The 12185-nt window shown below is 38.4% G+C and overlaps 1 protein-coding gene across 1 annotated transcript in view; it reads right to left on the bottom strand.

The window, feature by feature from the left end:
* The window catches only part of rdgA (retinal degeneration A), a 570411-nt gene that overhangs the window by 90928 nt on the left and 467298 nt on the right, over positions 1-12185 (bottom strand). Inside the window, exons 12-15 of the mRNA XM_068226570.1 lie at positions 9889-9986; positions 7279-7431; positions 2111-2321; positions 1258-1509 (exon numbers count right to left, since the gene is read on the bottom strand). Coding sequence (XP_068082671.1) covers positions 1258-1509; positions 2111-2321; positions 7279-7431; positions 9889-9986 — 714 coding nt within the window. The remainder of the gene's footprint in view (positions 1-1257; positions 1510-2110; positions 2322-7278; positions 7432-9888; positions 9987-12185) is intronic.

Raw genomic sequence — 12185 nt, 5'->3', positions numbered from 1 at the left:
CTATTAGAGTATGGATTCCAGTATATGGGAACCTCAGCAGAATTACTTGGTATGAGAACTAGAAAAGATCCAAAAGGAAAGCAGCATGATTTGTTCTGGGTGATTTCTGACAACAGAGTAGTGTCACGACAGTGTTGCAAACTTTGGCCTGGGAAGACTTGGGAGTAACAAGATGAGCTCCTCAACTGAGCTGCCAGTGGAGAGATGGCAGGGAATGACATTAGTAGATGAATAAGCCTCAGTGAAGTGTTTAAAGGTAGGAGAGATCATAATATGAAGAACAAGTTGGAATTCAAGAGGAAAAATTATGGTTAATATTCACTTATCGGAAGAGGAATTAGCGAATGAAATAATTTATCAAGGGGAAATGTTCAATAAATTTCCAAGTTCTTTGAAATCATGTAAGAAACGACTAGATAAACAACTGATAGGGAATCTGCCACCTCGGCAACAGCCCTAAATGCAGATCAATTATGATTGATTGATTGATTGATTGATTGATTGATTGATTGATTGATTGATTGATTGATTGATTGATTGATTATGGCTAATACTGACAGAGAAATTTGGCATTACCTATTTTGGCTCCCTTAATATTGCCACACCTCTGTATACTAATTTATAGCCTAGTGCACAAGTCGACTATGACTGAATTTAAATACAGAGTTCTGAGGAGCCGGGCTGAGTGGCTCAGATGATTGAGGTGCTGGCCTTCTGACCCCAGTTTGGCAGGTTCGATCCTGGCTCAATCCGGTGGTATTTGAAGGTGCTCAAAAACGTCAGCCTCATGTTGGTAGATTTACTGGCGCATAAAAGAACTCCTGCAGGACTAAATTCCAGCACCTTGGCATCTCCGAAAACCATAACAGTAGTTAGTGGGACGTAAAGCAAATACCATTATTATTATTGTTATTATTATTTTCATTATTAGAGTTCTGAGGAATGCATGAGGCAAAAATTTGAAGAATAGAGATAAAGTTACAATTTTATTTCTATTGATTAACACATCACTGTTACTAGCTTCCTAATGCCCTTCTGCTTCTTTCATGCAATCATAGCTCTACATCTAGCATGTGATTCCTATCCTGACATCCATCTTACAGGATCCATTTGGTTGTTTTTCACAAACACTGAAACACTCATACACTTTACAATAAAAGCAGCCATCCACAGCAGTAGCAACCAAGAATTTGCAGTTTGCCAGTAGTGTCCTTTCACTGCCCATCAACACACTAGGTAGGTCGACACATACTATACCTAAGGTAATTAACATTTCCCCCTGGTGATGGAAGATTGAGATTCAACTTTTCATCGTCGTCATCATCTTCGGCTCTGATTAAACTGGCTTCTGTTTCCTGCGAAGGGGAAGGGAGTTTGGTTTTGTCAGATGTGTCTAGATGGTCTGTCTCTCGTTCGGGTTCTCGCCAGCTCGGCGACTCATCATCATCTCGAGAATCTCCCGTTCCATTTGAATGTTCGAGCTTGGCTTCATCTTCTCGAGAGGCATCACTGTTGAAGGAGGGCGTGACATAAAGAGGCGAAGTATCCCATAATGCTTTGAAAACATGGTGGCCAAAAGGAAGGTAAAACAGGAAACAAGTGTTTGGAAGGAGTACATCATATAGTTCTAAAAAAAGGAATATGTTATTTTATGTGGTGCCTATTATTTCAATTATAAACATTTAAACATATTTTTATTAAGACAGACAAACCTATTTTAGAACTAGTGGTTTAATTATATTAATGTTGTCTAAAAATCTTAGCACAAATAAATTTGGAATAATTCAATTTTATTTCCTTTGTGCCAAATGCATTCAGTGTTCTTCCTGCAGGATGTTGTTCATAACCAATCCATCAGTGTACCAGAGTTGAAAATTATGGAAGTAAGTAACTGATTAGTACTAACTGTATGAAAGATAGAGTCAGAGAAAAGAACTTGACAGACTTTAACCACCAACAACAAAAAAGCCACAGGCAGAAATGGGAATCAACAGTTTCAAAGCTAAGATATTTGCAATAACATTACATTCTAACTAAGATGGTTTCCCTCCACCATTAAAGCTCCCTTACAGATGCTTACTACGAGAATTCAAAATCTACAGCCAGGTACCTCAGTTCAGGTGTTGTCTCCTCGCCCATGATGCTGCTTGGAGACTGCTTGTTACTGGCAAGGGACTGGAAGGCAGATTCCTCTTCAGGTGTCTGTGGCATTGTGGGAGGTTCCGTGTCCAATACATAGAGCTGATCAGTCGCAATATCGGTGATGTAATGGAGGTGTTCCTGAGCTCTGTCAACTCGAAAGAATCTTTCGGCAGTGCAGGCTGCAGAATAGAAAGACAAATTATTACTTCAACAAGTTTTTTATTTTTTATTATTTTTGCTAGTTGCTTTACGTCCCACCAACACAGATAGGTCTTATGGCGATGATGAGACAGGAAATACATAGGAATGGGAAAGAAGTGGCCGTGGCCTTAATTAAGCTACAGCAACAGCATTTGCCTGGTGTGAAAATGGGAAACACGGAAAGTCATCTTCAGGGCTTTCACTATCCATAACCTTGGCACTAAGGGGAACGTAAAGTGATTAGCTCTATGGCTGCCTGCATTTGCCTCCAGGTACTTATTTTTATTGTAGGCTGAATGAACCTCAGGTCCTTATATCTGTCCAGATATGGAAATCTGTTTCTAAATTTTCTGACTTCCTTTTGGTGAATCGAGTCCACGTCCTTCCACGCATGAATCAAGCAAGCCTTTACTACCTGGGCTAGGTAGCTGCTATGAATCTAAGTGCAAAAAATAAATGAATGTCGGTTAGCCTTTCACTTGTCTCCAGTTCCCCAAGCTGTTGCTGGTGAATTTAGGGATGGCACCAACATATAGGTCAAAGCTACTTCCTTCCTAATTACAGTTCAAATCAATAACAAATGTTACAGTCAATGTTACCAGGCAAACTAAGGGAAAACCAATAGCTGCGAGCAGAGGAGTTTTCCCTTAGAAGATTGGATAAGATGAGACCTTTGTGTGGGAAATAACACATAAATTCATCAGCTGCTGCCTTGCAGTGAGGCAGGGGACTGCCAAAGGCTAAGGGAGACCACCCTGAAAGAAAATCCTCTAGTACGTTAGGCCTAGCAAGTCAGTACAGGAGTACAATGCAAGTTGCTTTCAAAATGAAAACGAGCCTCGGAAAGAAACATATTCTGAATGTCGACAATACTTCAAGTACTCTTGGAACTAATGACGACGTCATGTCCGATGTTCATTCAAGATGCACGAGAAGACCCGATCATAGAAACAAGCTTCGGATTGCAACCTTAAACGTTATGACTCTAACAGGAAAATGCAACGAAATCACGGATTTAATGAACCGTAGACATATTCACATCCTAGGGCTAAGTGAAACCAAATGGAAAGGTTGCAACACAAGAATGTTAGAGGACGGATATAAATTATACTGGAGTGGTAATCCTGCAGTGGCGAGGAATGGAGTTGGTTTTATAGTCCATAAAGACATTGATAGTGTAACAGATGTCTCCTTCATCAATGAGAGATTAATCAAAGCTAAAATATACCTAAATGGAGAAACTCAAACTGTAATCCAAGTTTATGCTCCCCAGCAGGGTTGTAGCGATGACCAAAAAGCAAGCTTCCTAGAAAAACTAGAGGACATCATTGATGAAGAGAACATAATGATAATTGGGGATTTTAATGCCCAGGTAGGAACTGATAGGTCAGGTTATGAAGGCATTATTGGTCCATATGGATTTGGTAATAGAAATGAGGAGGGTGAACTTCTGCTTGATCTATGTACACGGAACCAACTTCTGGTGAAGAACTTGTGGTTTCAGAAACGGGATAGCCACAAGATAACGAGATACAGTTGGGACGGTCAGTATAGATCAGTGATAGACCTTATCATCACAGATAGGTCAAGTGGAGAAAAGGTGCATGATGTAAAAGTGATACCTAGTGAGAGCCTTGATAGTGACCATAGACTCCTCATTGCAGACCTAAAAGTCACCAAACCTATTATTAAAGTAGACAAGAAGAAAAAAACCACGAATTAAAGACTGGAAATTGAAAGATGTGGAAGTCAAACAGCAGTTTCAAGAGGAAATCAGAGCTAAAATACCAATAACAGACACAAAGAAAGGTAATGAAGAATGGAATGATTTTAAGGAAAGTCTGGTTGGTAGTGCAGATAAAATATGTGGAAGAACAAGCAGAAGAGTGACAGAGAAAAGAACATCTTGGTGGAATGATAAAGTGAAAGAAGCCATAATGAAAAGGAATAAAGCCAAAAAACTTCTTGATGTGGCTAAGTCTGACAGAAGAATCAACAGTGACCAAACAGACAGCAATAAATTGGAAGAGATAGCAAAGGAATATAGATACAGAAAGTTGAAAGTCAAGAGAATTGTACGGGAAGAAAAAGAGAAAAGTTGGAAAGAATTTACAACTAAACTGGAAGAAGACAGTAAAGGGAATATGAAAATGATATATAGAATAGTTAAAAGTAAAAGATCAGATAAAGAAGCAATTACAGCCCTGGAGACAGCAGATGGGAATATAGTTCACAATATGAAAGATATCACGGATACAATGGGGCAGTATTTTGACAAGCTCCTAAATGGCCCTAAAGAGATCTCTGTTGAGGATGTAGGACAGAAAACAATAGAGGAAGATATCCCAATTACATGGACAGAAGTAGAGCAAGCTCTCCACAGGATGAGAAGTGGTAAGTCAGCAGGAGCTGATGAAATTACAGCTGACATGATTAAAGCTGCTGGTCCACCAGGAATACAGTGGCTGTATAGAGTTTTCAGAACAATATGGAAGGATAATGAAATACCTGAAGATTGGACAAAAGGGGTGATAGTTCCTATCTTTAAGAAAGGGAGTAGAAGGAAAAGTGAAAATTACAGAGGCATTACCCTCCTATCACACGGCCTTAAAATTATGGAGAAGATCATTGAAGCCAGAGTAAGGGATATACTAGAGCCTATCTTAGAAGAGGAACAACATGGTTTTAGGACTGGAAGAAGCACAACAGATCTGATATTTGCTTTGAGGATGTTGGCAGAGAAACACTGGGAAAGAGGAAAAGACCTAATTATTGTGTTTATGGACCTTGAAAAGGCGTATGATAATGTTCCTAGATCAACTATTTGGAAAAGTCTTAGAAAACTTGGTGTACCGGAGTACCTTATTAGGAAGATCCAAATGCTATATAGTAATTGTAAAAGCTGTGTCAGAATTGGAGATGGTCACTCTGAATGGTTCAATACAACCAAAGGAGTACAACAGGGAAGTGCCTTGTCACCACTTCTATTCATAGCAGTTATGGATACCATTTTAAAGGAACTAAAAGGAAAAGGTAATAAAGATCTTCAGGCTCTGGTGTTTGCAGACGATGTGGCAATATGGGATGAAACAGAGGAGGGAGTGCAAAATAATCTGAATGCATGGTGTAAGAAGTTTGATGACTATGGAATGAAATTGAACCCATCAAAAACAGTAGCATTAAAAATCAGCAGACATTATACAGAATGCAACATAAAAATACAGGACCACCAAGTTGAAGTAGTACACCAATTCAATTATTTAGGAAGCGTAATCGCTAGTAATAACAGAGCTGAGAGAGAAATAACAAACAGAGTAACCAAAGGCTCTAACTTTTACAGCATCGTTAGACACCTACTATGGGATCAGAAAGTCCCACAAAGAACAAAAATGACCCTGTACAAGTCATATTTCATTCCTATCCTTACATATTCTCTGGAAACCTGCACACTAACATCAAAGGATTATAGTAGGATTCAAGCCTGTGAAATGAAATTTCTTAGAACTGCCCTCCAAAAGACCCGACTTGATCATGTGAAAAATGATGAGATCCGATCTAACCTAGGTCTAAATGAATCGATGGAGGAAAGACTTAGGTCATCCAGACTTAAATGGTTTGGGCATGTTAAACGAATGAATAGCACAAGGTTACCATGTGCTTATTTGGAAAAGAGAATAACAGGTAGAAGACCAGCTGGAAGACCAAGAAGAAGATGGATGGACCAACTGAGGGAAGACGTGGAGAGAAGAGGATGGAATTGGGAATCTGTCTTGGACAACGAAATGTTTTTGAATAGGCAACTTTGGAAGACGCTCGTTTTCAAACACCCTACCCGGCTCGCTGGAAGGGCAAACCGATGATGATGATGATGACAGTCAAGATCACAGAATCTATTGCAAGTGCAAATGATATGTTTGATTTTATAGCCTAATATTTAAGCTATTGAATTCCAGTGAAAAGCCAGCACTGCATGGAAGGAATTGAAATATTTTCTTTCAGCTCATTTTCTAACAAATAACTTGGCATATAATTAAACCAAAGATACATGATTAATTATGAATATTAGTTGAACTTTCCAGCTTATCATATTGTTATAACTTAAATTATTTAGATACCTTGACCTCATTAGACTCTGCACAGCATGGGTAAGGGTAGGCTAACAATCAACACTGGGGAATTGCTCAAACCAGATATGGGGGTGGTCTTGGTGGTGCAGGGGTGTTGCCAACATAAACCACTGTTTCTGTATCTGCAAGACTTTGTGCAATTGTCTATACATCTATACATACATAATGTATTTTAGTGTACCATTTGCCACCGAGGTAGACACCTCATTTGCAAATAAAGAGATTTTGATTTGATTTGACATCTGTAATGATACAACACCACCACCACTGGTTATAGACGAATTTGAACCAACTAAGATCACAGTTCCTTATATGAAGAAACAATAACAACATGTAATGTGATACTTGTTAATGTATCAGGCGAGTTGGCCATGTGGTTAGGAGCACACAGCTGTGAGCTTGCATTCGGGAGATAGTGGGTTCGAACCCCACTGTAAGCAGCCCTGATGATGGCTTCCCATGGTTTCCCATTTTCACACCAGACAAATGCTGGGGCTTACCATAATTTGGCTGTTTCTTTCCCACTCCTAGTGCTTTCCTATCCCATTATTGCCTTAAGACCTATCTGTGTCGGTGCGACGTAAAGCAATTTGAAAAACAAAAAACAAAACAAAGGAGTGAGAAGTGAATAGAAAAGTATATCAACTGAAAGAGACATTTATTAGAGAACATACACCAGAATCTTATGTTAAAAGTGTGGCACAGGAGTCATTGCACATCCTACCTTCATTAATTAACGTCTCTTGAGGTTTCTATTTAAACAAGCAAGGGGATTTAAAAACTGTTCATTTAATCTATTATTACTTACAGTCTACAAAACACCAGTCTGGTGACAAGTTAGGAGGAGCCTGGTTGCTGTCACCACCGGATGCTGCAGCTTCCTCCTGTAGCCTGTTTATTTGCTTTCGCACTTGCTCCAAGTCCGAAATAGGGTTTACCTCGATAACACCCATGGGCAAAGCTGTAATTATACAACAGCAATTAGATCACAAAACATAGCACAGAATATAATATTATGAAGGCAGGAAATATGAATAACATTTTCAGACGATGATGTGCACATGGAGCTCAAGCTGAAAGAAAAAATCTCTCACCTTTCAGTTAAATTAGATTTTATTTTATCCCGAATATCATCTATAATAAACTGAAACTTCTTTTCTTTCCATGCTGATTTGATTCTCAATGGTTATAGAGCAATACAATACATCATCAAATTTATAGTTTCCTGGATTCTGGCCAACTGTAAGAATGGAGCCTCTTGATGAACCAAGTACCTAGGTGTGTATAAGGAATTATATATATTATTCGTTGGGACATCTAGGACCACTTTAAGTCTTGTTACATTTTGCAGTTTGCTTCGCTTTCTTTTGAGCCCAGAATTCCCTCTGGTTCCTCTGTCCAGGTGGTACCTTGTCTTCTTTTCGGTTGCTTGTCTCTGTTTATTCCATTTGTCAGTATCTTTTTGCGGAAGAGATCTCTATTGAAGGCGTCTTCGGGTTTTATATGCAGCATTTGGAGGTCTTTCTTGGTGTTCACAAACCAGGGCATTGTGGTTTTGGGTTTGGAGTAAAAAAAGTGAAAGATCTGTTTAGTCAGCCTGTTTCCGTCCATTCGTTTGAGATGACCGTAATATCGTGCCCATCTCTCATGGATTGTTTTTGTAATTTTCTCTGTTTTACTGTACACATCTTTGTTGGACTTTTTATAATGGGTTCCATTCTTGTAATTGGATCCCATGATACTTCAGATGATTTTGCGCTCTTTTTTTCTTCAGTTCTTCGAGGAGTCCTTTATTAGCATTTACGGATAGGGTTTCGGCTGCATACATAACTACTGGCTTCAGAACAGTTTCATAATGATGTAGTGTAGTATTTTGGGACAGGCATTTTTTGTTGTAGATTGAGCCTGACGTTGGATAGGCTATTTCAGGTTTGTGCATTCGTTCCTTGCCAAGTCCATTTTCCATTATGATCTCACCTAGATACTTAAATTTTTCTACTTGGTTGATCTCCCCGTATTTTGTCTGGAGTTTTGCTGGGGCATCTTAGATGTTAGTCATTACTTTGGTTTTTTAAAAGATATTTGCAAGCCAGTTTGTTCAGCGATTTCTTTTAGAAGGTCGATTTGGATCCTAGCAGTTTATACATTGTTTGACAGAATGGCGATGTCATCAGCAAATGCTAGACAGTCGATCACAATCTCCTTAGACTTTGTTCCCATTCTCACAGGACTATAATCAGCTTCTAATAAGGAATTTTCTTTTTACAAGATGCTTTACGTATCACCGACACAAATAGATCTTATGGCAATGAAGCAATGATCTTCACTGGGGTAATCATATTAACAAAGTTTTAGAGGAAAGTTACAGATCTCTTCACTTTGTTAGGGTTTGTAGTAAAGAACATCCTACCTGGCTCACTGGAAGAAATTCATGATGATGAGTAAGGATATTAAGGAGAGGGTGGAATAAGTTTCTGGTATGATCCCAACTAGAGTATGGTTCCAGTGTATGGGACCCACACCAGGACACCTTGATACAAGAACTGGAAAAGATCCAAAGGAAAGAGCATGATTTGTTCTGGGTGATTTCTGACAAAGGAGTAGTGTTATGAAAATGTTGCAAACTTTGAGCTGGGAAGGCTTGGGAGTAAGGAGACTAGATGCTCGACTAAGTGGTATGTTACATAATATCAGCTTCATATCCATATGGACAGTATTGAACTATACGCTCACAAGACTTTATTAGAACCTCCTATTCAATACGAAGTTTCCTTCTCTGTCTATGAGGGAATCAAGTATTCATTGAACAAACACAATTCAATTTATTTTAGGCCATCTTCAGTGGATTTAACTTTATAAGTTCATTTGTTGCACCCAACATTGTGGTTAAAGTTTTGGACACATTCCAGACATGAAGCCATCACATTCTGGAACTTCAGTGAGAAAGAGGCTTTAGGATGGCATTAGAACCTGCATGAATTACTCACTATTTGGAAAAAGCAATGACAGTGATAGTGATTTCTGCAATGATGACCCATGATACAGCCTTCACAATAGAAGTTCCCTTAATCTACAGAATGATAAATGAGGAGGAAACTTAGGGGTTATACCTGGGTCATGCACTTGTGGTATTACAGCAATGTCACAGATAAATAAACTGGAATGTTCCCTCAACAATAATGTGCCCAACAATTGTGCCTGCATTGCTTTGGAATTTGTAGTAGGGGTTAATCAAACTCAAGATCAGACCACCGATGACCATAATCAACAATAACTGGGTTACTGGTAAGTCTATGTGATGTAAAATCAAGCCATCAGTGTTCAATACCAGAGGAAATGTGTTAACCATGCACAGTCATCTAAATGCTACACATCCAGCAGTATCAAAAACCATGGAAAGCTATAGAAACATACACACCTGCTTGTTTGAGTAACTCCTTGTCGTAATGATGCTGTTCATAATCAGTCATACAGATTCTATTTACATTTATTTTTAGTTGTTCCAAGGCAGCTTGCCTGAAAGAAAAAAAATTACAGATAAAAATATTAAAACACAATAAAAATATTTTACAGTACCGTCAAACGGGGCGATTTCGGACACAGAGGTAGTTTCGGACAGTATGGTAGATTTGCCGTATTTTGTCGCATTTGTGGAATTTTTGTGTGATTTAGTGAAAAATAGTGTTTTAGGCACATTTTACTGAAAATGGAAAGCAGACTGGATAATTTCAGACAATGCCTAGAAATTATCAGAGGCAGAAAGAAGCTGCTTCGAGGGGTAGTTACGAACCAAAATTATTAGAAAAAGTCGTACGTGATATCAAAAGTGGCAAGTTGTCTTACAGGAAAGCATTTGATTTCTATGGTATGCCTTGGTCCACCCTACAAAATACAGTGTGGAATGTACATCCAAAAAATGGGAAGACAACCAATGCTAAATGAGGAAGAAGGAAATGCTCAAGGAAGCTCGCCACCCTCCAGCCATGCTCCAACCCAACACAACCTGCTACTTACCGCCGCCATCGCAAATAAAATGTTCTTCCTGGGAAGTCGATTTTTGGCTGTGACTTCTGCCGAGATGAAAGCAGTGCAGAAACAAGTGATGGCGCTGGCAGCAGCAGTGAAAATGAATGCGATGAAGCAGACAATGAATGTAATGACGTTCTGGTGTTGCAAGAAGAGGCTTTCCTTGTTGCAGATTATAAAACAAGTTGAGGAACAAAGAGCATACAGGCAGTATTTTGGCCTGGCCTGAAATATTCGTTCAAGGGATGTGGATGTCAAATACTTGCGCCCATATAAAAACAGCAGAAAAGTGTTTGTGTTCCCTAACATCCCAGCTGAGGACACAATAGCTAAAGAACAAATTTCGAAAATACTTCCAGTCCAAGTTGAGAAGAGAGGAACGTTTATTTAAAAAAAACAACGTATTTTACATTTATAGGCCATGGCAACTACATGTTCATTGTATCGACCTTTTTTTGCTTGGAGATTTGTACCGTTTGTAAGAAAAATTATTAAGATTTCTCAGTAGGATCTCTGTACAGTTTATAACTATTAATATTTCAATTTAGACCAGAAAACTTTACATTTACCTTGTCAGAAAAAAGTGATCGATCAGTAACACATTGCATTTATCATTACAATGATTTTAACCAACTAGTCATATTTTGGAGACATTCAGAACACTTTAAATAATCACAAAACTAAAGTAAAAAGAGTGAAGAATTGAAATAAAGGACTATTTATGTCTGAAATCACCTAATACGCTTTGAAACTTCAGACAGCAGTTTAAAATGCATGCGTGTCCGAAATAACCCCGAAATACAGGGTGAATTCGGACACTACTTTCCGTTTTCTCAGGAAAACCTGCATTGGCGTATATTTTTCGTTTGTACAGTATTGCATTAATTGGATATATTCCTCATTATTAGGATGATAAACAATACAATTTAAGATTCCCTTCGTGAGTTAAGACGAAAATAACCTCAAAACCGTCCGAAATCACCCCGTTTTACAGTATACCATTTTATTTGTTACATGACAAAATGTACTTATCAGCTAATACTTGGCATATCAACAGAACCTGATGGGACAACAACAAAGAAATATGAATTCCAAGTTGAAACACACTGGAAGTCACATTATGGTCCACCATATCAAGTTTAAAAACAAAAGTCTTTAAATATTTACTCCTACCAGTTTGTTAATTTTGTTGTTCTGTATCACTCAACTAGACAGTAGAGAAATCTAAACTCCACTGCCAAGTTAACAACCTATCTTCTTCTAATGTGCTAAAATATCACTATATGTAGTGCCGAATGGACTTTTTCTGTACGCTTTAAACCTAGCTACTGGGTCTAAAGACATGAAATTGGGATACAGAAGTCAAATGATTCCCAGAGAGATCCAACTGTTAGGTGATTACAATTTATATTTTAAAATATCTATACAATTCCATATTTGGCCCTTTTTTGAAAGTAGCAAAGATATCAAAATTAATTCTATTTTATTTGACAGCACTGCTTGACTCCTTGATTGAATGATCAGCATTGAGCCGCTTGGTTCAGAGATTCCCGGTTTTGATTCCTGGCTGGGTAGGGGATTTTAACTGTGTAATAATTCTTCTGACTCAAGAACTGGCTGGTGTTTGTGTTTGTGTTTGTCCCAACACTATCCTCTCTTCATATTTAGACAACACTCCACATTACCAAC

This window comes from Anabrus simplex, chromosome 3, assembly GCF_040414725.1.
Source record: "Anabrus simplex isolate iqAnaSimp1 chromosome 3, ASM4041472v1, whole genome shotgun sequence".
NCBI lineage: Eukaryota > Metazoa > Arthropoda > Insecta > Orthoptera > Tettigoniidae > Anabrus > Anabrus simplex.
The sequence above is the reverse complement of the archived record's forward strand: the minus strand, read 5'-3'. Positions and strand labels throughout refer to the sequence as shown.